This window comes from Vulpes vulpes, chromosome 7 (genome assembly GCF_048418805.1).
Source record: "Vulpes vulpes isolate BD-2025 chromosome 7, VulVul3, whole genome shotgun sequence".
NCBI classification, from domain to species: Eukaryota; Metazoa; Chordata; class Mammalia; order Carnivora; family Canidae; genus Vulpes; species Vulpes vulpes.
In genome coordinates this window covers 49718912-49744796 of record NC_132786.1, presented here as the reverse complement: position 1 = coordinate 49744796, position 25885 = coordinate 49718912, and the positions used below count along the sequence as shown (strand labels likewise).

General features: G+C 35.8%; 1 protein-coding gene across 3 annotated transcripts in view; it reads right to left on the bottom strand.

Annotated features, from left to right (window-relative positions):
• Positions 1 to 4408: 4408 nt before the first annotated feature.
• Positions 4409 to 25885, bottom strand: part of CFAP97 (cilia and flagella associated protein 97) — a 34350-nt gene continuing 12873 nt past the window's right edge. For all 3 annotated transcript variants that reach the window (XM_026018264.2, XM_026018265.2, XM_072763769.1), the window contains exons 3-5: positions 15347 to 15615; positions 8752 to 8902; positions 4409 to 7613 (exon numbers count right to left, since the gene is read on the bottom strand). In XM_026018264.2, coding sequence (XP_025874049.1) covers positions 7486 to 7613; positions 8752 to 8902; positions 15347 to 15615 — 548 coding nt within the window. In that variant the 3' untranslated portion in view covers positions 4409 to 7485. The remainder of the gene's footprint in view (positions 7614 to 8751; positions 8903 to 15346; positions 15616 to 25885) is intronic.

Here is a 25885-nt window from a genome sequence, read left to right as displayed (position 1 = left end):
TGTAAGATCTAGGAATTCTCTTCAAAAACAAAGTGTATTTGTGGTTTATAAAGCATTTCCATATTGGCAGACTAGGTAATGCAAACCAATGCTCCCCCTGAAAACAGCTAAGAAAGGGGTTCAAACTATTTAAAAAGAAATCTGCTTGAAGGCACTGGGAAGCTAATAAGGCATGTGAAATTAAGGGGCCAAGGCTACGATTTGGAGGAAGACAACTCTGAGAAGTAAGCCTAGTATTTGAGGGTCAGTTTTCCCCATGAGGTATCTTCAATATGTGGAAAATACAGCTGCACAGCTGAGAAACTAGAAACAGTGTGAAAACCTCTTGGGGAAGACTTGACAACAAAACAGAATCCAGGGCCTTTCAAGGAAGGGGAGCCCTGGTAAACATCCGTGTGTGGACTGGAACCCCAAAGGGCAACCCAAGGGTAACAATAAGAGAGAAGTGGAAATATAGTCCTTGTGGTCACTGATGCCCACTCAATCTGTTTTCATACAATTTGAGACTCCAAGCACCCTCACTGCCTGCTAGAAGCAAAAGTAAATCCTTTCTGGAAGAAAACACTATCCACGGCAGGGGTGAACAAACTCCTTCTCCGAAGGACAAGACGGTAAATATTTTAGGCTTTGTTGGCCAGATGGTCTTTGACACAACACAGCTTTGCCATATTGCAAAAGCAGCCTTGGACAAGAAAAATGAAGGAGGCATGGCTGTTTTTGTAAAACATGTACAAACACTGAAATGCGAATTTCGTACTATAGTCACATGTCACAAATATTTCTTCTGATTTTAAAAAAACCATTTAAAGAGATAAAAGCCACAAAACAGACACTAGCTCACGGGCTGTAAACTCCTAATCTAGAGTTTTAAGTTTTTTCCTGCAATTTTTCATATAAACCAAAACACAATCATAATTTTAAAACATTCTTTTTTTAAGATTTTATTTATTCATAGAGATACACAGAGAGAGAGAGAGAGAGGCAGAGACAGAAGCAGGCTCCATGCAGGGAGCCCGACGTGGGACTCGATCCCAGGTCTCCAGGATCACACCTCAGGCTGCAGGCGGTGCTAAACTGCTGCGCCACAGGGGCTGCCCACTTTAAAACATTCTATTAACAATATATTCTAGGAGCGCCTGGCTGGCTCAGTCAGTTACACATCTAACTCAATTTCAGCTCAGGTCATGATTTTAGGGTTGTGTGATTGAGCCTCCTGTTGGGCTCCACACTGAGCATGATGGAACCTTAAAATTCTCCCTCTCCTTGTCCCCACCTCCACCCATCTCCACCATGCTCGCGGGCATGCTCTCTCTTAAGTATATATATTTTAAAGAGTCCAAAGAGTCCATGGGTTAAAAGTAGAAATCATGGTGGAAACTTGAAAATATTTTGCACTTAATGAAAATAAAAATACCATGCTATTCAAACTGTGGGAAACAGCTAAAGCTATGCTCAGAAGAAATTTACAGCCTTCAATGCATCTACTGGAAAAGGAGAAAGGTTGGGGTCTGGGTGACGGGAGAGCATGCAACTCTCAATCTTGGGGTTGTGAGCTTGAGCCTCACATTGGGCACAGAGTTTACTTTAAAAAAAGCTCAAAATCAGTAAACTGCACATCTATTTCAAGGAATTAGAAAAGTAATGGCAAATTAAGTCCGAAGAATAAAGCTGGAAGCCAGTAATTTAGGTAATGGCATCATTCATGAAAAAGAGACAATCAATAATGCCAAGTAAATGGCCTAACTAAATGTGAAAGACAAAACTTCTGGAAAATAGAATAGAATACCATCATGCACTTTGTAAATGAAAATTTCATAAAATCCAATATTAGGGCAGCCCTGGTGGCTCAGCGATTTAGTGCCGCCTTCAGCCCAGGGCGTGATCCTGGAGACCCAGGATCGAGTCCCATGTTGGGTTACCTGCATGGAGCCTGCTTCTCCCTCTGCCTGTGTCTCTGCCTCTCTCTGTGTGTGTCTCTTGTGAATAAATAAATAAAATCTTAAAAAAAAGTACTATAAGATTGATAAAGTAGACTAGAGTAAAATTAAGCATTTCTGTTCACAGACATCATTTATAGTGAAAAAGCAAGCCAGACTGGGAGAAAATATTTCTAACATAACTCACACTGGGATTGTACTATATCCATAACATGTACATGTTCCCACAAATCAATAAGAAAAGGACAGTCAACCCATAGGAAAATAGGCAAAAAGCTCGCAAAGGCACTTCCACAAAAGATATCCCAATGGCCACTAAACATGAAAAGGTGTTCAATCTCATTATTCATCAGAGGAGTGTGACTAAATCACAAGATAACACGGTACACCCACCCAAATGGTTAACCTGAAACGACCAACACTGTTAATAAGGACATGGAGCAACAGGAACTAGTTAGTACACTTCTGTTGGGAGAGTACTCGTACACTTGTGCTGGAAAACTCTAACTACATGAACTCTATAACCCAACAATTCCATTCCTAAGTACATGCCAACCAAATGCATGTACACGTAATTAAGACACATCTACAGAAAATCTTTATGTTAGCATTACTTGTAATAACCAAAAACCTGGAAACCGCCTCAAAGGCCCATCAACCATAGAATGGATAAATAAATACTGGTATAGTCATACGCTAGAATATTATACAGAAATGAGAGCAAATGAATTACAGCTACATGCAACACTTGAAAGAATGTCAGAAACAAGTATGTTCAGCAAAAGCAAGCAGACACAAATAATTCTATTTGTATGACAATAAAAAACAGGCAAAACTACACAAGGGTATTAGAAGTTTAGATAGTAGTTACCTTTTGGCAGACAAAAAGCGTTATGAGGAGGGAGCCCCCAGGTATCTTGTGAGTCCTGGCAATATTCCAACTCTGGATCTGGTTAGTGGTGACGTAGATGTTTGCTTTGTAACAATATATGAAGTGTACATTTATCTTTGGAAGGCCATTCTCATTTCCCTCTCACATTCCCCAAAATAAATCTTCTCAAGTTAATGGTGGATTTAGGTTTTTCTAGTCAGTATACATAACTACATGCAAAGAAGATATATTTACTTAGTACTAGGTATTTACCTCATGAAATAAAACATTCTCAGAATGAAATAAAGAAAAAAACCCCACAAAGCATACTTTAAACTTGGGAGTTCAGTTATAATTTCCAACACATGAAATAAATGTGATTTTTGGTGAGGACCATCATTGTAATAATATAAATTAGTGGAAGAATTTGGAACCATGGTTTTCAATAGTTTTTTGGGGACTATCTTAATTTTTTTTAATAGCAGATGTGAAACTAGGTTCCTAGAAAAAAAAACCCATGTCTCGTTAAAGTAAACTAATGACATGTTACCTCTTAAGTTTTACTTTGTAAAATAGTAAATAAAACCTTAAAAACATCATCTAGAACAAATAGTGCAACTTACCCGAACTTACAAAGCAAACTTTGAAAGAAACTCAGAATATGAAGACTGTATCATCCCAGAAATATCTCCCAGTGTCTTAAAAAATAGTCACCAGAATTTTAAAATTGAATAAAACTTTCTGCTATGATGTAATCTTATTTGCTATAAGCATCCTTGAAGTTCGAAGTTGGGAGTTCAATATACTACTGCTGGAACTACTCAGTGATTTACTTCAATGGCATCATTATTAAACCCTCATCAAAAAATTTTCTAAACTGATGTTTAGCACAGAGTTTTAAAAAGGGTATTTCTTATCACTCATGATGCATATGAAATGCTCATGTGGACACTTGGAAAAAAAAAAAAAAACATTCCAGGGATCATTCCAGGGATCCCTGGGTGGCGCAGCGGTTTGGCGCCTGCCTTTGGCCCAGGGCGCGATCCTGGAGACCCGGGATCGAATCCCACATCGGGCTCCCGGTGCATGGAGCCTGCTTCTCCCTCTGCCTGTGTCTCTGCCTCTCTCTCTCTCTCTTTGACTATCATAAATAAATAAAAATTAAAAAAAACAACAACAACAACAAAAAACATTCCATGAGGCTTTAAGAGTATCCAACGCACCATCAAAGCAGGTTTACAGAACAAATTAGATGGATATGGTTTGAAGAGATGATGACTAACAATGTAATTATAAGCAAACTCTTTCCCATATAAATGTCATACTTTCAAAGATATAAATAGCTAATACCCTCCTTCCAACTTAATTCAAATTCTTAGGCTTGTGAGGCACATAAAATTATTATTCTAATTTTTAAAATGGGAAAAAGAAAATGCATTTGACAGTTACGGGATAATAAAGGAAAATTCATTTGAGAGATGGGGTATAGTATCAAAACTAAGTTATCTTTAATTCTTTTATTTCTTTCTTCACTATGTCAAGCTAATTCTTCAGGCCTAAAATACGTAACATATTGGGAAATTTAAAAAAAAGATGTGGATTTTTAAGTTTATTACTAATTTTATTCATGGAAATAAAGTAGCCATTACCATTATAAACATTTTTTAGGATGGTATACAATAAGGCATAGCTTAAGATTTTTGGCATTTAAAATAGTAAACATTTAATGAATTTAATTAAAATATAATAAATTCAACTTGTATCTCCAACTTTATATTGTTCATACTTTTCATAGTGTGCAGTATTTGAATCTGAAGATGAGAAGCACACAGCATCACAATGACCTCTATTTAAAGTTGTCTAGATATCCACTTTTTGGACATTGGGGTTAATGGTTTGAAAACAACTGCATTACACTACATTTAAAAGCAGACCAGAAAAATTTTATTTGTAGTAGCCAAGAATGCAGTTTTTTAATGGAGATTGAAAAAAGTAGGGAAAGTGTGAGATAACAGTTATCCCTTAGGAAATAACAGTTCAAAATCCTTCATAAAATCTTACTAAAATGGAGGCAACATTAGTTTAGCATTTGACAGATACGAAAATAATTCTCAATAAGAATCTTGCCTAATAATTTTAGATCTTGGATTAGTATAATTTCTAGTTGCAGACGTAAATCTTCAAAGTATATCCATTAGGTCCAAGTGAACTAAATATATAGTAGTGCTAGATGATCCTTTACCTTTTTAAAGTTCTTGAAAATGAAAACAGTATACTTATGATTCCTTCATAAAAGCATCCCTTAAACCGTAACAACTTCCAAGTACCTTGACTTAATCAGAGAATAGCATATTCAACTCCTATTCTTCTATTTTTACTTATCATATAGAGTAATAATTACAACAGAATTGTAAATTTTGCTTTGAAAAGAGTATTGTTGTTCTTCCCAATGCTTACTTCAAGTTGAATCCCTGCTATCAGCAATACTTAGATGAAACCCCCACCTCCCCCTGGTCAAAGCAGTAAAAACTAAAGGCATTAAATTAGTATCTAAAATCAAAGTATAGCTTTATCTATAAAATTATGTGTTATACACTGACATAGGACAGCAAAGGCTGTATAAAATGTATTAAGAGACTAATGTCATTATGAACATAAAAGGTTCTCAAGTTTTCATACATATATCATATATATATTTCCCTAACTTAAAACTCAATTTTTAAAAACTGGCTCGGGAGTGGGATGGTATCAGGCAGGTGTCCAAATGCCGAGTTTTAAATTCAGCATTATCTTATCTCTTCTTAAAGATAAGCTATATTATACAAACATCAAAAGTGCAGTAAGCTAAAAACACAACCAAACAAAATACCCTTGGGTTTAGTATAACTAATGTTAATAAATAAAGCAGAGCACTAAAAGATCTAAGAACTTGGTCACAAGAACAGAGCATCAAATAACAATGAATGAACATCACAGCATAAAGAAAGCAGCAAAAAAAAAAAAAAAAAAAACCCTCACAGCCAGGCTGTGTTCACATGAGTTTCCTTTAACAGCACTGTTCCCACACTTTACAGGCCCTATCCTAGACAAAAATCTATCAATATCAACTTAAGACCAAGAAATTCTGAACTGATAGTTAGCAAAATGCAGTTTGGTTTACTTCCCAAGGTGGTGAGAAAGGTAAGTTCAGCAAACATGCAATAAAGCTTGAGCTAACCTGGAAAAATAAACAACAAATATTGTGGCTACAGATCAAGAATTCCTATTAAAAAAAGATTCAGCATTTAATATGGAAACTTTCTGATACATTCTAAAGGTACAATGAAAAGGCCGTAATGAACAAGTGATGACTAAGACAACAGAAGCAATCACAACTGAGATAGACTTTGTTGTACGAAATGAGAGCCCAGAGAGCCCAAGTATTTTTCTGCTGACAGAAAAATACTCTAATTTCAGAAGTCAACTCTGACACCCTATTCACCATTACTAATCCCATGAAGATTAATTACTAGGATTTCAAAAATGGGATTGGCAAAAATGGTACTTCCAAGATTCAACCCAAAACCCCAAACCAAACAATAAAATTAGATGACATTTAAAGTAGCCTCAACAAATGTGTAATATTTCTCCCTTTACCATTCATATTTTAGCTTTCTTCCTCAGCCCTTAGTCTTGGGAAGACTAAAGCTGGAATTGGAATTTCTAAAGCTTCAAGACGATTTCTTTCTTATTTATCTTCTTTCTTAATACAGTAAACACTAAACATAACACAACTGTTAACAGTATCACTTAAAACACTGTTCTGACATAAATCAGGATTTGCTTCTTGGCTTTTCAAACTGGTGATGCTATTTTGCTCAACAAATATTTGCTTTTGCTTAAGGTGATCTGGTCCTTGGCCAACCTATTAATAACGTAGTGGACTATAGCTCCAAAGTCTACCTCATTTCTCAGAACCATTAGTGGTATTTTACCTGAATGTGTAAGAATATGAAAGAGGGTCTTCCCAGTTGAACTTTCTAATACTCACAGTCTGAAATGGTCTGGAATGGCTGATCCCATTTTTAAGATCTAACTCAGCACACTTATACAGAGGTAGTACATGCCTTTGGTGAATCACAAGGACTGCCCTAGTACAAGCTTCTTTCAATCTGCTCAACAAATCTAAATCAGTTCCACCAATGAAAACAAATTTCAAGTTTTGTTTCATAATAAGAAAGTGTATGATCAAGTCTTACAATCAAATTATGAGTTATACCACCTAAATTCTAGAGCAAAGTGAAAACAAAGTCAAATTTAGGAGCTATGCTCATGGTTTAAAGCTTATAAAAAAACACATAAAACAAGAATATAGTTAACTTCTTGGGTCCAAAGTGCAGTGATATTATCACAACTGTTTTGTCAGTATAAGAGCTGAGTCCATTTCTATGCTGAGAAAATATACATGTATACTACCATTTCTCTATCAAATACATATATACCTCCCAGAAATACATCCTCATAGGAAACACTGATTTTACATTAAATTGCCTTTTTGAAAACAATTTTGCACTGAATTACAATGAAATTACAACTCGATGTAGATCTTAAATTAGAGATGTTTACACAGAGAATTATAGTAATATACAAGAGCACTTCAATAAGAACTGGATGAACAATGCGTAAAGTAAAAAGGTTTTATAACCAAGCCGTACGAACATTAGGGGGCTTAGGTCTTAGCAACAGGCCACTGGATGTGTCAAAAACTGGTCGCTCACTCTTACAACTGAGACCACTGGTAGCACTGGATGTTCTAGAAGCTCCTCCTGAAAAGATATGAAGAAATAACTTTATTTAAACTAAATACATACATCATCACCTGATAAACGTCCTCTCCTAATTTAAAGTCCAGGATAAAATTTTCTTCCCTATCTCACATGCATTTTTACTAGTCTAATGTAATTCTCAACCAGGAATGCACCTCAGAATTCCTTGTGGAAATTAAAAATATTTTAATAAACATGCCCAGACCCTATAGTAGGGGATTTTGATTCAACAGGTTTGGGATGAGAATAAAGGTTTTAAAAAGCTGTTCAAATGATTCAAGTGAAAAAACAAAAAAGAAAACTCTATAAATTTATAAATTTATTATACATTTATAAATTTATTATACATTTATAAATTTATTCAACAAATAATTTACCACATTCAAAGCATAGTGCTAATAAGTATGAATTACTGGAACAAGACCATATCTTAGCCACTAACTATACCAAGGAAGTGATGCTTGAAGAATGAAATGAATGAATGGAATTACCAGTCACATGAGCATGTAAGACTCACATGAGCACTGGGAAGTTGGGACATTTTAAGTGGCTCCAACTTTCCTCTAATATTGGCTTCTCTTTTTTGTAGTTTAGAATGCACACATGAAGTAACAGCACAGACTTCTGTACATGAGAATGTCTCGCCTTTCTGTGTGTCCCATACCCTAGCACTTAGGGGCCACTGCATATTACATTCTTTGGGATACATCACCAGCTGGGTGTGTGCTGATCAGAGATCAAATGTTAAGAGGGATTATATCTGAGAACTCAACAGATGAATTCCTGTTTTAGTTATCCAGTGAGGAAGACAAAGTACATATAAGGGCTGGAAGATACTACCAATAATCTTAATTGGTTGGGGGAATGTTTCAACAACTTTTAAACAGCATTATCTACTCATTTCTTCCTTTAATAAATGTAATGAAATTCTCTCCATTATTGAAGATACTACTGATATTTTCAATAGTTTTATCTCCTTCTTTCCTAAGCGGCCATTATAAGCTGTAAGTGAAGACTGAAATTAAGTGAACAAGACAAAGCATGCCAATGAAAAATAACAGAATGCATTCCAGAAGTCATCTATTTTAAACTGTCTAAAACACAAACATAAGTACAAAATAATTCTGAATATGCTTACTCAAGGGGCTATACTGGCCAAGAGTTGATCTCACTCTTCTTGAGGACGGTAATGAACTCAGATAACCCATATTGCGATGATAGTCCATTAGCTGTTCAGAGCGTTTCATACCAACTGTTGGTTTCACAGCTTCAAGCCTTTTCAATAAAGCCTTCATTTAAAGACAATCAATTTGAAAGTCAATGTTAGGTAAGTATCAATAAACAATAAGTTATAGTAATAACTTAGTAAAATAGCAGCAGTAAGTTTTTAAAAAGGCAAATACTTTTTAAAAAAATTTATTAATTCCTGTATAGTTAATACAGTGTTCTATTAGTTTCAGGTGTACAATATAGTGATTCATCAATTTTATACGTTATTCATGTGCTCATCGTGATAAATGTACTCTTAATCTCCTCTTCACCTATTTCATTCATCTCCCCACCTCCCTTCTGGTAGCCATCTGTTTTTTTGGTTCTTTTTTTTTTTTTTTTTTTTTTTTTTTAAGATTTTATTTATATATTCAGGAGAGAGAGAGAGAGAGAGAGAGGCAGAGACACAGGCAGAGCAAGAAGCAGGCTCCATGCAAGGAGCCTGATGTGGGACTCGATCCCCGGACTCGAGGATCACTCCCTGAGCCGAAGGCAGGCACCAAACCACTGAGCCACCCAGGGATCCCGCCATCTGTTTTTTTTTTTTTTCTTGTCTTTTTTCCTTTGTTTATTTTCTTTCTTAGATTCCACATATGATTGAAATCATATAGTATTTGTCTTTCTGACTTCACTTAGCAATATACTCTCTAGATCCATCTACATTGTTGCAAATGGCAAGATTTCATTCCTTTTAATGGCTGAATAATATTCCATTATATATACACCACATCTTTTTTATCCATTCAACTAACAGTGGACATTTGGGCTGCTTCTATAGTTTAGTTACTATAAACAATGCTGTGATAAACATAAGAGTGCATACAGATATCCCTCCAAATTAGTGTTAAATAGGCAAATACTTTATATAATATGAAATTTATGAAATAAGGATTTTAAATCACTTTAATACCACATGAAAACATATAAAGTAATTATGATCAAAATCACTTTTCAAATAATGTGACAATAAGGCAAACAATAAACCCATTCTGTTGTCCTGATATGTCAGTCCCCAAGTTTACATACAGAAACTTGGAAATAAGAGAGGTATCAATGCTACCCAAACCACATGAAACATATCATGTTATGTATCAGTTTGTGTGTCTCCTAGGACTGTAACAAGCTAAGCAAAAGCTAAGAGATGATGTCAAGTAGAAATAGCTCTTGCTTATAGACTATCAAAATATGAAGTACTGATTATAGTATAAATCTTAAAATAAATCAACATTTTCAGGATGCCTGGGTGGCTCAGTGGTTGAGCATCTGCCTTTAGCCCAAGGTGTGATCCTGGAGTCCCGGGATAGAGTCCCACATTGGTTCCTTGCATGGGGCCTGCTTCTCTCTGCCTATGTCTCTGCCTCTCTCTCTCTCTGTCTCTCATGAATAAATAGATAGAATCTTAAAGAAAAAAAACAACATTTAAATTGAGTCAATAGTTAAGAACTTCTAGGTAAAATTTAAAAATGACAGTTCAAATATTTTAACACTTGTACTAGAGTGACCAAAAATGTAAGTTATCTGGTCAGAAAGACCTGGATTTAAACCTTGGCTCTGCCAGTGATTAGAGACAACATGACTTGATATGGATATTAACAACGAAATAATCTTCAAGCGTTATTTTTAAGCAGTGAGATAATACATATAGATTGTTCACAGCAGTATCTGGCACACGGTTATTAAATACTGATGCTATCATTAAAACTGTTTTATAAAAAAAAAAAACTGTTTTGTATATTTTCCAGTTGACATGCAATAGAATTACCTTCCTAGCTAATTTATAAATTATATGACAGAGCAATATTTTATATATATTTTTATATTCCTTCCAGCATCTTACATAGTTTATAGTAGACATTAAACAAATATCTCATCAATTGAGAAATGGTAAGAATGGTTACTTATATTCCAATTTGTGGCTTACAAAATCTTAGAACTGCTACTCAAATAAGATTCTAACAATGAATCCCCAAATAGTTTATCCGAATATTTCCTTTCTATTTGAGAAGTATTCTTTTTGGAAAGAAAGCTAACACAGCTTAAATCTTGTCCTCTTTGGAAATAGAAAAGTTAAGGCAAATGAATAAACAATATGTTAATTATTTCTGCAGTGGTCAACAGAGGAGAGGTGCTTTATTGTTTCTGAAGTGATAAAGCAAAGACCCTGAAGGACATTAAAGAGTAACAAGCCTTCTACAGTCAGGGAAAACCAGGACTGTTCTTATTTTTCTACAACTAAAGTCCTACTTAGTTATCATTAGCTTTTCCTCTATGAAAGGAGACACAGACAATAACCAGAGAAGGTGGAAAACCAGACTGAGTGAACTAGAAATGATTTCAAGATCTTAGAGCTAAAGTACTGATTAATGAACACACACACTTGAATCCTTACAATAGAGATGGGATATACTATAAATTTTCATCTTTTTGTGACAACATATCACTCTCCCTTTAAATTGCTTTCTATTTAAGAAGTCTCAAGTTCCTCTTCTGGACTAGCAAAGAACAAAAGATGGAAGGGGGATTTTTTCATTTAATGTTTTTAAGAATGGTCTGAATTGGGCAGCCCTGGTGGCTCAGCGGTTTAGTGCCACCTTGGGCCCAGGGTATGATCCTGGAGACCCAGGATCGAGTCCCATGTCAGGCTCCCTGCATGGAGCCTGCTTCTCCCTCTGCCTGTGTCTCTGTCTCTCTCTCCTGTCTCTCATGAATAAATAAATAAAATCTTAAAAAAAAAAAAAAAGAAAAAAAATTGGTCTGATTCTTCTCAATTTATATATGCATTACTTTTATTTATATTTATTTATAAGGCAGGTGCCAAACCGCTGAGCCACCCAGGGATCCCCCATTACTTTTATTTTAAAAATACTTTAAAAAAATAAAAATATTTTAACAGAGCAACTCCTGAGTGGAAAGATTATGTTCTACTTTATTGTCTACATATTTTTATTTCTCTGAATTTAAAATTGACAAATTACATACATGTAATATGTGTATATGCATATATATTTTCAGAAAGTAAAAAAAAAAATTAAAACGTTAGCTCCATTTGAACTCTAGACTCTAAACAGATTCCTTCAGGAATCTTAAGTCTCTTCCTGATCTTGCTTCAATTACTCTTCACTCTCTTCTTTCACAGCTCAGGAAACTGATGTACATTTAAAATAATTGAAATAATCTCATTTCTTTTAGACAGTAAAGTGAAATATAAACTAACTACCCTCACTGACCTGACCCCCTTGCCTTCTGCGAAGATTATTCTGGTGCTCTTTCATGAAAATAAGATTCATATTATATTGAAGTGAAGATACGGAAGTATGCTTTAACAAGAATATTTCAAAATTCATGAATTAAAGAATGAGTCCTCCTTTTGGAAATTAACAAGTTCTGAGTCTTTATTTTTTTTTTTTTAGTTCTGAGTCTTTATGTAGCAAGCACGCCCTCTATTGGATAAAACTTTTTCTTTATTTCTTATTTATTTCCCTTGTGAATGAGAAGGAAAGGTAATTATTTGCCTCTTGAAACATATAATGAAGATTGTGAACCTTGGGCAGCCCCGGTGGCTCAGTGGTTTAGCGCCACCTTCAGCCGAGGGCCTGGTCCTGGAGACCCAGGATGGAGTCCCACATCAGGCTCCCTGCATGGAGCCTGCTACTCTCTCTGCCTCTCTCTCTCTCTGTATCTATCATGAATAAATAAAATTAAAAAATTTAAAAAAAAAAAAAGATTGTGAACCTTACCAGAAAGAGCACAGCACATTCACTTCTTTACAGTATCTCTGCCCTCCTTTTCTACCTACCAATCATAGAACTATTTCTTTGTCTTGAGTTGTCATCTAAACAGCCCCTGGATAGCTTGTTAGCTATGGTTAGTACTGAAACAGAACTGCTTTAGTCATCATGCCTGTCAGCCATCTGCACTGGTCTCTATCACTAGAGATGGAGTAAATGAAGGAATACAAATCATAAACATTTAAAGGAATGGACCCTGCTTGTACAGCACACCTGACACATAAAAAAATGCTTGTGTGTGTGTACGTGTGTGTGCATGCATGGGTAAGTTTATGAACAGGTCAGTACACATTAAAAGGAGTATCAGGGATGCCTGGGTGGCTCAGCAGTTGAGTATCTGCCTTTGGCTCAGGTCGTGATCCTGGGATCTGGGATCGAATCCCACATCAGGCTACCTGCATGGAGCCTGCTTCTCCCTCTGCCTACATCTCTGCTTCTCTCTGTCTCTCATGAATAAATAAATAAAATCTTAAAAAAAATAAAGAGTATCAGCTCATACAGAGGAACTATTAGAGTTAATGTGGATCTAAATAAGGATTTGGTAGGTTGACCTTCTTAATATGACTACCAGAAAATTATAAATCACACACGTGGGCTCACATTATATTTCTACTGGTCTCAAGTACACCAATTAAGATCTTACTATCAAATGGGAAAAATTATTGCTCACACATACAAACTACTAAGCATGCAAAGTAAAAAGAATAAAACAGTAGTAATTTTCCACTGTTTATTTAAAGAGCTGAAACGTACACCTGATTTGAGGGATGACAGAAGCTGCTAACAGGTTTCATTCTAGTCATATAGGATAGCCACTATATATTAATGGTTTCAACTGTTCAAAAATAAACCCAGTTTCCTCAAAGAGACAAACACTAGAATTACCATATGATCTGCCAATTTCACTCTTAGGTATGCACTCACAGGAACTGAAAGCAGGGACTTGAACAGATACTTAGACATCAGTGTTCACTACAAAATTACTCACAAGTAGCCAAAAGGTGGAAATCACTCAAGTGTCCATCGACAGATGAATGCATGTTCAAAATGTGGTGCATACATATAATGGAATATTATTCAGCCAGAAAAAGGAATGAAGCTCGGATACGGGCTACAACATGAATGAACTGTGAAAACATTATGCTATGTGAAATAAGCCCAACATAAAACAACAAATATTGTTATTATTCCATTTATATGAAACCTAGAATAGGCAAATTCATAGACACAGAAAGCAGAGGTTACTTGAGGGGAAGGGGGGAAAAGAGAGTTATTATTAATAGGTACAGGGTTTCTATATGGGTGATGAAAAGAGTTTTGGAAATACTGATGGTGCTACTGAACTACTTACATCAGTTAAAATAGCAAATTTTACAAGTTTTACAATTTTTATACGTTTTACTATAACTTAAGATTACACCAGAACCCACTGAATTTTATACCTTCCGTGGTTACAGTATGTGTATTAGATCTCAAAAAGCTGTTAAATAACAACAACAAAATAACCCCAAAGCTAGGTTACTTGCATATGCTTCTGCTACCTGCTAGTTGTCTGACCTTGAACAAGACCCTGTGTCCCACTCAGTGTCTCATTTTCTCCTCCATTACAACAATAACTATGTTATCAGGTTGCTATGAGGATTAAATGACCTAAAATTTGTAAACTAGTATATACTATATAATTGCTTATTAAATAAAATAGGCTTCAGAGTCCTGTGGAAGAGTAAAAGTAGACAAGGTAAACCCAAATGTTTATGACATAATTTCAAATTTTCAAAAATCATGAATTTAAAAAAAAACTGCTATAGTCACAACACAGGCAGAGGGAGAAGCAAACTCCATGCAGGAAGCCCGATGTGGGACTCGATCCCAGGTCTCCAGTCTCCAGGATCATGCCCTGGGCCGCAGGCAGCACTAAACCGCTGAGCCACTGGTGCTGCCCACAGGGTCTGATTTTAATCTAAGGCACTACCACCTGTGTTTAAAGTCTTGGCTCAGCCCTTTACTCATGAGCTCTGTGTCCCTGGGCTCATTACCTGTCCCCTTCAGTCTGTTACTCCCTCAGGAAGACAGGGAAGAACAGCACCCATCAGAAAGAAGTAATGTCAGGATTCAATAAGCTAATATTTGGAGATGCTCAGGACAATGGCATTTAGTTTAGAGCCCAGTAAACACCAGCAATTATTCTGAATGCAATTTTATGAAGAAAATGATATACTATGAAGAATAGTTCTTAATGTAAAGATTTTCAACAGTCCATATATATGTGTGTGTATATATATACATATATCCCTTATAAAACTGAAGAGTAGCTTTATGATTTTTAATAATCAATGTCTTTCATACATTCGAGTAGCAGACCAACAAGGATACAATACAGTGAAACAGATTAGCTAGTGACTGAATACCCTACAGAAGATACACATACCCGACCCTTGGCATTTCCTATACTATTGTCTGACTTAACACACCTAGCCAAATAAGAGAGTTTTCAGTGTCTTTATAAAATAGTTTGAGCTCATAGCTCATTATGTATTTATTCCATACCATACATATCTATACTTACTTTTAAATAATTAAATTTGAAAAAATGACTGTATCTGGTTTCCTAGAAGTTGGCCTTACAAATCATTACAGTTCATTTTTTTTGATGACTAAAAAATTTTAGTTACTTACCAAATTTTCTCTTTCAATCCTTTGTTGTTCCCTCTGTCTGTTGAGGGCACTATGATATAACTTAGGGGGATGAACAATAGATCTTCTAGGAATCGTACTTTTGCTTCCTGATTTTTCAGCCTGTCTTGAGAGTTCTTTCAAAAGCCTCTGATTTTCCCTATCAATCTGTCTCACCTCCTCTCTTGTGAAAGAGTAGTTTTTCCTTGGTGCTACTGAAGGCTGATCAAAGTGATGTTTTTGTGGTCCTTTTTTATCTAATTGCAGAAAAGCTAAGAAGAGAACAAGAAAAGGAAAAATGACTAAATAAGAAACACAGCAAAATGATGCTATGTGCTGACACTTAACTCTTAAAAACAGTATTAGTTCATGAAAAGGTATATATGAAATAGTGTTAATGACATCCAGACTACAACTATGTAAAGAGAAAATCAGAGGCAGCTTAGAGTTTTATGTTCTGTCAGCTTCTTTGGGAAAAAAAGCTATATACTAAACAGTGAAAATATTTTAATAACAGATGTAGATGATACAAGTTCTAAAACAGGTATAATTTGTGGAAAATGTCCTTGTCACGTCCATTTTGTTTCCGTGAGGCAGCTTAGTAGTTGGGGAGGTTAGAAACCTCTGGTTGAGTGCATAAATACATTAATTCTTCAATTTAGATAGTTTTTGTTAGTTGGAAGGCATACCTAAAATATAAAACGTCCTCAACAATGACTGATGGAAACAAGGGTTAAAAACTGGCAAAAATAAATCTGGAATATTCTGAAACTTTCAACCTAATCTGAAAATAATTTATGGTCTTAGTATTAACATGAAAACAAATACTTCTACAGTAAAGGTAAAATATTTTATTCCTAATTAAACATAAGCCAAAATGAATACATCATATAAAAATTTAAAAAACAATATTTTGCACATGATTATCAAATGAAATTTCATTAACATGCTTAATTTTTAAAGTTCTGTAATAATTTTTAGTAAGTCACAATTATTACTAACCATTTGCTAAAAGTTTCTATAAATATTAATTAAGCCTGCTCAATGTTTCAGCTTAACTCTGTACTAAAGATGAGTACATAATATCAGATTAACTGACTAGAACATTTGTTTTTGACATATTTTTTAAAGTAACTGTTACTTGTTTTTACTTGAGCATCTTTAATTCTTTTACTTGTTTAGTGTTTTATGCTGTTAAAAGCACAGTGGCATAAGGGGAAGAGACATTTTTAACCACAATTTTAAAATGTAACTGGTGTAGAAAAGTTAAATCATTTGAACAAGGTTTAAAAGACTATCAAAGATAACAGAAACTTAAAAAAAAAAAAAGATTAAAAGAGTTGCTGATAGGAAAAGTGAGGGAATTAATGGCTAGTAATTTGTTGAAAATTATACCAGTTAATGGTGAAACCTGAAGAACACCATTTAGAAAGATAGAGGTGTCCTGTACAAAATTATCTTGCTTCCAAGAAATGCACATTTTATAGACTTTAGTAAAGTTTCTAGATTAAATTTAGTCGCAAATGAAAGCCTTTATTTTTTTTTATTTTTTTTAAATGTCCATTTTTTTCTTTTTTAATTTTTATTTATTTATGATAGTCACACACAGAGAGAGAGAGAGAGAGGCAGAGACACAGGCAGAGGGAGAAGCAGGCTCCATGCACCGGGAGCCCGACATGGGACTCGATCCCGGGTCTCCAGGATCGCGCCCTGGGCCAAAGGCAGGCGCCAAACCGCTGCGCCACCCAGGGATCCCAAATGAAAGCCTTTAAAAGTAAATTTTAAAGGGAATTAAAAACTATTTTCCTAATGGTATTTTTAACAAAGTTTTTATAAGTAAAATAAGGTAACATCAAAGAAATAAAGGAAGTTCAATCTAATTCATTTAAAAAAAATAGGATTCTCCAAATCGAACTCCCAATAGAAAAATATACCATAAAAAAAAAAAAAAAAAAAAAGCTCTCTAACTTTCCATGACGTAAAAAGTATATGGAGGGCTTATATACTGATACCAAACATTGCTTTGCTTTGCTTCTAAAGTATGCTTTAGGGCAGCCTGGGTGGCTCAGCGGTTTAAGCACCTGCCTTCTGCCCAGGGCGAGATCCTAGAGTCTCAAGATGGAGTCTCTCGTCAGACTCCCTGCATGGAGCCTGCTCCTCCCTCTGCCTGTGTCTCTGACTCTCTATCATGAATAAATAGATAAAATCTTAAAAAAAAAAAAAAAAAGTATGCTTTAAGATGAGGCAACCTCAAATACTTGATCTATTATTTTTTTCAATTAAGATTTAAAAAAATTTTTAACTTGAGAAAACTTTCAGGAATACAAACATTTATATAAATACATACGTATACATTTAAATTCACATATTTAAGAAACATTGTTTTTCCTAATTTTCTTTAATGAAACAATTTTGTCCCAATTCTTTACAGTATTTCCGAGTCATGCCCATCATCACTAGAGCCACTTACTGAATCAGTCATCTAACACAAATCATTAGAGGTATCAGCCTTACTTTCACCTAGGCTAGTGAGACAGACAGTATTTTAAACATTTACATGTTATGTTATCACAGGAAATTTTATTCCAGACCATATTATGTCCTTATATTACGTCTCATATAATATTAGTTCTTTTAATAAAATCCATCCTGTAGGCATATTCATGATCCCTGCATATTAAAAAAACAAACAAAAAATCAATGGGATCAGTTATTTTTTAAAGGTTTAAAGAAAAAAATCCAACATTTGTAGTTGAGAGGCTACAATTCAAGGAAGAACAATCAAATTTACTAGATTTCTTTTCCTTCTTTATAAACAACCTATCAGATGAGAAATTCTGTGCCATTGTTCTGGACCCCTTTCTTTGCATCTGGGCAGGTTTGTGACTGTGTGGACGAAAAGGACACAGCCAGAAGTGTGATTTTCTAGGCTGGGCAAAGGAGGAGATGCAGCCGCCCCCCACCGTCCCACCTGGTTTGCTGGAGGACTTGTGCTTGGGGCCCTGAGCCATCCTCTGTATTGGACTAGCTAGAGGCTGCCACGCCGTGAGGAGATCAAACCACATACATGCCACGCCGTGAGGAGATCAAACCACATAAAAGGGCCATGTGTAGTAGGCATTACGATCCTAGTCTTCTGAGTAATCCTAGGTTGCTGCTTTACACATTTAAGTTTTGTATTTTGTTATCAGAGCAATAGTAACTAATACAAAATCTGGTACCAGGAGTTAGGGTACTACTGTAAAAAAATCTAAAATACATGGTACTAGCTTTGAGACCAGGTGGCAGCAGAACTGGAAGGGTCTGGAGGAGACTATTAATATAGAGGATGAAATGGCAGCATTTGAACAAAACTGTTAGCTGTGGTGACAAGTAAAGTGGGAAAAACACCTGCCACCGGTAGATTTGGCTAAATAGATACCCATGCAGAATGCTGAAAGGATCAATGGCTTATTTTATCTATAATAATGAAAGAGGAGAGCAATAAGCTTTAAAAAAAAGGGAACTGATCAGTCAAAATATAGAGAACATAAAAGAACTAGGGCTTACATGGCTCAAAAATATATTACTCCTTCCTAATCTCTCCTTGCAGAAAACCATCCAAACACTCAAAGAGGTATGACTGAGAATGAGGAGGTCCAGCTGCACCTGGACCTGGTTTAGACCCTGGACAGCAAGGTTGGGTGGGGCAGGGCCAGGCTGGCAATGGGATCTTTGGAAAGGGGGACTGTTTTTGCCCCTGAAGGAATGTAAATCAATGCGTGGTCACAGGTTGAAGAGGTTGTGAAACCTATCCATAAACTACGTGACAGTCCTTCCATTAGGATGGAGGATATGTGTCCCTCCTTCTTAAATCTGGGAAGGTTTATTAACTGTTTAAACTAATATACAATGGAAGAAATGATGCTATGTGACTGACATGTCACATTCTGAGGCTAGGTCATAAAAGGTGATGAGGTTTCTACCTTGTTTCCTTGAACACTGTACTTGGAGCCCTGAGCCATCCTGTTAAGAAATGTGGCTAAGGCAGCCATATGTGAAGAAGCCACAACACATGGAGAAGCCACACATGGGCCCTCTGCTCAGCAGTCCTGGTCTTTAAGTCGCAATCCCAGACATCTGACATGTCAATAAACCAGCACTCAGGCGACTCCAGTCCGTGCTGTCAAGTCAGCCCTGTCTGAGTCTCTCCATACTCCAAATGTTGGGGTAATTTGTTTTGGAGGAACAGTAACTGGCATTTCATCACTAAAAAAAATATTGTGTTAACAGACAAAATACCTATGGACCATACATAGGCAGTTAATTTTGGTCTGTTTGATGTAATTATTGATCAGTTTTCTAGTGATTATGGCTTTACCCATTTCATGATCTAGTTCTGTTTTGCTTTTTATCACACATTTCAAATCAATGGCTGTTCAATCATTTTGATAGATTTGGTCAGCTTATTAAAGTAAAACAATTCTTTGTTCCTTTTGTGTTTTTCACATGTTGAATTCTACTTTGATACTTCTATTTTCTCCTTGTTATTACCTGCTTTGCTTATCTTTTTTCACGCCTTTATTTTTGTTCTTCCTATACTATTTAAAATGTCTTTTAAATTGATTTGATTTACATTCTTAAAGATGCTCTGATAATATCTTCTAATAGGTTAAAACCATCTACTTATACTGTTTGACCTCTTTCTACAATTTTCCTTTTTAAAAATTTTTTGTTATTTTTTCCCCATTTTTACTCCTTTAGAAACACTGATGTTATTAAACTTTTTATTTCTAATACACTGCAAATGAAATATTCTAATTCTACTCTCCTAGAAGTTCTTACATTTCTTGGTCTCAGGACCCTTTTTGTACATACCTAAAGATTACTGAGGACCCCAAAGAATGTTTATGTGAGTTACATTTATCAGTATTTACCACATTAGAAATTAAAAGTAAAAAAATTTTAAAGATATTGGGCAGCCCTGGTGGCTCAGCGGTTTAGCGCCGCCTTTGGCCCAGGACATGATCCTGGAGACCCGGGATCAAATCCCACATCAGATTCCCTGCATGGAACCTGCTTCTCCCTCTACCTGGGTCTCTGCCTCTCTCTTTCTCTGTATCTCTCATGAATAAATAAATAAAATCTTTTTAAAAAAAATTTAAAGAGGGATCCCTGGGTGGCGCAGTGGTTTGGCGCTTGCCTTTGGCCCAGGGCGCGATCCTGGAGACCCGGGATCGAATCCCACATCAGGGTCCCAGTGCATGGAGCCTGCTTCTCCCTCTGCCTATGTCTCTGCCTCTCTCTCTCTCTCTCTCTGTGACTATCATAAATAAATAAATAAATAAATTTAAAAAAAAATTTAAAGACATTAATTCGTCTGAAAATAATAGACCGATATGTTAACATCATTTTTTTATTAAAAAAAAAAACCAAAAAATTAGAACAATGGCAGAGTTTAGTACTTTTTCAAGTATTTAATGCCTGGCTTAATAGAAGACTGCTGGATCCTCACATCTGCTTCTGAATTCACTGTAGCGTGCTGTCATTGTAGTGCAGCCTCTGGAAAATCCACTATGCACATGTGACAGGAGAATGTAAGAGGCAAATCATGCCTTAGTTTTATCAGTGAAAATAATGTTGTCTTTGCAGCTCCTCTCTAAAATCACTGAGCTCTATTTCAAGATTATGTTCTTTATCTGTAAGTCTGGTGCCTCTGTTGATTTTAGCTTTTCTCAAAAGTCGAGTAACACTTAGTAGTGAGTTGAGGATATCTGAGATTTCCTACTCACCTAATCGAATCCTGTTTGCTGTAGCCTGCCAGTAAAAGGATAGGATGTGCTGTTAGGAAGGATAGGGTAGGAGCCAATCTCAGGAAGGCAGCCTCTATTTTATGGAGTGGAACAGGGTCCATACCCTCCCCTCGAATTAGGCACTTCGCTTCATGCCCTCCTCCTGTATTGGTGGCGTCAGGTTAGTAGTTAAGTTTAATCACTTTCTTTACTCATCAGTGCTTCCTTAATCTCATTTCTTTCTCTTATATTAGTTTTTCTTCTCAGAATATGTCTCTAATGATGTGTCTATTTCATACAGGATCAAGGTTGTAAGGGGGTACATTTCTAAAATGCATCTATTTTGCCCTCTAGATTCTTCCTAAACTGACCTAATCGTACCTATACAATGAATGAGACATACCTTCAAATCTAGTCATGTCAATTTATTTCTCCAAATATAAGACTCATGACATAACCCAAGTAAAGTTTTGTTTATCCACTACTCCATTTTTAAAACGTCCTCTCTGTTTGCCTATTCAGTGCTTTACAGCCCAAGGCTAAAGCACTAATTCTAACCACATCTTTTCAACATTTATATAGCAAAGGCAGGCTTGGGGTGGGGGTGGGAAGTCCCCCAAATCAGCCATCTTATTGAGCTAAAAGAGGCTACAATAATTAGAAATTCTACTAAACTTTCAAGATCTACTTGAAAGTCGGATATCAGATAAAGTTAAATACCTAATAATGCTAGTTTACACTAATCTTCAGACAATTTTCACAGAAGCCCAGAACTCTGAGTTTAGAATATTCTTTAGCAACCTATATCAGCTGCCTCATCCTACAGATGAAGAAACTGGGGCACAAAAGAGTTACTGTTTGTCTACAGTCACATGGATAGCAACCAGAAGCCAAAAGTCTTCTGATTCCACTTCTTGAATTTTCTTCAACTTACTATGTAAGTAACCAAGTTCAATACTCTGGCCTATAATTGGGATACCTGATTTTACATTCTTTGATTAACCTTTGTTTCAAAGGCTTAATGTTTTATAGTTCAAATTTACAAACTTGTTAACAAGTTATCTTAAACTGATAAATAACATTAACATTGTTAGCTGTACAACCATCCCTCACCATCTGAATTCTGGCCCAATACTTGCTCTAATAACTAAATTTTTTTACTCAAAACAATAAACTGTTCTTAATGTATCTTTGCACTTAATCTGGTAACAGTGTTTAAGCTGAGAGGGTGTAGAGTATGCTGTATTCCTACCTTAGCTGTTTTCTGATAGGATCACATCTCCTGCTTATAATTTTTAAGATGTGTTATGCATTATCACCACTGTCTTCTTCACGTTGTGGAAAAGGTTGTGAAGAGACTAGCTGAGCCAAAGAGGCCTACAACGGCCCATAGAGAAGAAGTTGAAAGTGATAAAGTGTATTGAGAAATGAATGCAAAAAAGGAATGGCTTGGCCAAGCACCCATCTCCCTCTCACCAGGTCCAGTGGTTTAATTTTTGGGGGAAAACAATGAAAACTTACGAAAATATTCTTTGATTTGAAAAACAGTGGGTCAATCAAGCAAGAACAATTTTGAAAAACTAAACAAAGAAATGCTTTATGCAATAAACCAGTAGCTATAATTAGTGTTTAAAATCATTTGCTGTTATAAAGAAACTTTTATGGATTGTTATATTAAGGACTCCAGTAACAGATGAACCAAGTAGCAAAATGCCACCTTTGTTCCTATGCCTTTAAAAGCGCTGAGCAAAACAAAAACAAAAACAAAAACAAAAACAAAAACCAAGCTCTGAGCAGTACTTACAATCAGGTCACTCAGATCAGATCAGGGCTCCCTAGTGTGCAGCAATACGAATAAATTTTCCTTCTATATTTGGCTTGGTTTGTGTTGAAACAGTATTTCAGTGCTTCAATTAGGCTTGGACAAACTGTTTAGGGATTTTTGGATGGGAAAAATATTTAGGCTTTCCATATCCAACTAATTTTCAAAAATGAATTAGGATAATGAGGGATACCTGTATTTATTTTCAAACAAAATAGATATTTAGTGTCTTGAAACTCAACACTATGGTTCTTGAATCAGCATTAGTATCACCACCGGGCTGACTAGAAATGTAGCTCCTAGAGCTCTGGATTTAATGAACTAGAATCTGCATTTTCAGAGGCTAAGCGACTTGTATGCAATTTTTTTTTTTTTTTTGAAAGAGAGGGTAATGGACATAGAGTATCTTAAGCAGGCTCCTTGCTCAGCACAGAGCTAGATGTGGGTGATGACACGACCGAGATCCTGACCTGACCCAAAATTGAGTCTTATGCTTAACAACCAACTGAGCCACCCAGGTGTTCCTATATGCAATGCAGTTTGAGAAACTCTGGCCTAGTAGACAAAGTTGATTGCTCAATTAACATACATTTCTACTTTCTTCCTTCCTATTTCTTAACAAATCTCCCCACTCTCTTTTAAAAACACCTACTTATCTCTTTCCCATGAAGCCCTGTCCTTAAGGGGAAGCTGACCTCCCTTCTCCTGATTTCCACCTCTAACTTCAGGGTGAGTCTGGCCCATAATAATCCTGTTCTTCTTGCACTGAGCATCATACAAGTAGGAATATAACTCAATTCTGGGCAATGAGACATATGGGAGTCAGTTGAGAGTGCTTTTTCAAAGTTTCCTCCATTCTGAGAGAGCCAAGGGAAGAGATGGTTTCCCTTTCTCTGGACATTCTCATGTCTGGATGTGAATACTAAAAATTGCTGCAGCCATCTCCTACTGGCATAAGAATGACGTCAACACCACAGCTGGGGGAACACAGTGGTAGAACCTGGGTCCCTGAGGATATTTTTGAGCCATTGAAGTGGTCAGCCCTCAAGCCTGGTCTACCTCTGGAATTCTTGTTAGGTGAGAAACATTGTTTCATTAGGAATGCATCCAAAATCATCCTAATCCAAAGAGATGATCATTAATAGTCCTAAACAAAAAACTCAGATATCACAAACTATTTTCCATTAGATGGCTTTTTAAAATCTGACAATTCCAAGAGTCAGGTGTTCTCTTCCTAAAAGAAGCTTTTTATTGGATGTGTCCCCTCACACTCTCATTCCTAGGATAGAGTGGCCCTTATAATGGAATCAAAAAGTACTTAAAAAATAAAAAACGGAGGGTGGACCCTTAAATGCAAATTATAATTTAGTCAAATAGTATTAAAAAAACACAAAACTTGCAAGTCTTACGCATTTTCATTAATTTTCTGTATATTTTTCAATATCCATTTGTACTTGCTTTCAACCTAATTTTGAAGAAAAAAATTTTTAAAGATTTTAATTTATTTATTTGAGAGAGAGAGCTCACGTGCACATGTGGGGGTGGGGTGGGTAGGAGCAGAGAAAAGGACAAGCAGACTCCACACTGAGGGCTCCAAATCATTCATAACCTTGAGATGGTACCTGGAACCAAAATCAAGAAGCTAATGCTTAATAAACTGAGCCACCTAGGTGCACCCTTAAAGAAAATCTTATGATATTTAATATGTCAAATGTTAGGCTGCAACTTTTATTTTTTGTTTTTTGTTTTTTATTTTTTAAAGATTTTATTTATTTATTCATGAGACACAGGGGGAGAGAGAGGCAGAGACACAGGCAGAGGGAGAAACAGGCTCTATGCAGGGAGCCCAACGTGGGACTTGATCCTGGGTCGAAGGCGGCGTTAAACCACTGAGCCACCCAGGCTGCCCAGGCTGCTACTTTTAAACACGTATAAATCATATTAGAAATTAAGAACAATGAAGCACTAGAAATAACACAGAAGGAAAAAAGCAAATATATTAAGATGTACATTATTAATATAAAGCATTAGTCTGCACTATCTCATCAGATAAATTTTCATGATTTAATTTCAAATACTTTGCAATTTTATATTACAAATATAATTTTTAAAAACAATTCTGTCAGGGTGTCTGGCTGGCTCTGTTTATAGAGCTGTGACTCTTGATCTCAGGGTTGTGAGTTCAAGTTCCACATTGGGTACAGAGAGATTCCTTTAAAAATTAAAAAAATAAAATTAAATAAATCATTTCTGTCAATTTCAAGGAAAACAACTGACAGTATTTTTGGTGATAATAAAATCTGAGTGTTTTAGTAAAAATTTTAAGTTTTGGTAAACTTGAGTTTGAAAGCTCAAAAGTCTTCTGATGAGACTGGTAATGATATTAACAACTATAATTTCTATATAATGTATTATGAAATACGTCATTTGTAAGCTCAATGGACCAGTATTTTCCAAATAACCTACACATCCTGTTACAAAACCATACAAGAGTAAAAGACACATTCAAAATGTAAGATTAGGGACACCTGGGTGTGCAGCGGTTGAGAATCCACCTTTGGCTCCCGGCATGATCCCGGGGTCTGAGATCGAGTCCCACATCAGGCTCCTGGCAGGTAGCCTGCTTCTCCCTCTGCCTGTGTCTCTACCTCTCTCTCAATCTGTCTCTCTCATGAATAAATAAATAAAATCTTTTAAAAAAATCAGTTATAAAATAAATCAGGTTATAAAATAATAGACTATGAATCAATTAGTCTCAAATTTCACATTGTAACTAACATTTAAGAAACTAATACCTGTGGAATCTTGGTGTGGCATCAAAGAATATCTAAAGTTAACTGAAAAGGGCATAAAATACTCCTCCATTTTCTAAACATATCTGTGTGAGGCCGGTTTTTCTTCATGCACTTTAACCAAAATAACAAATCACAACAGTTGTATGCAGAAGCT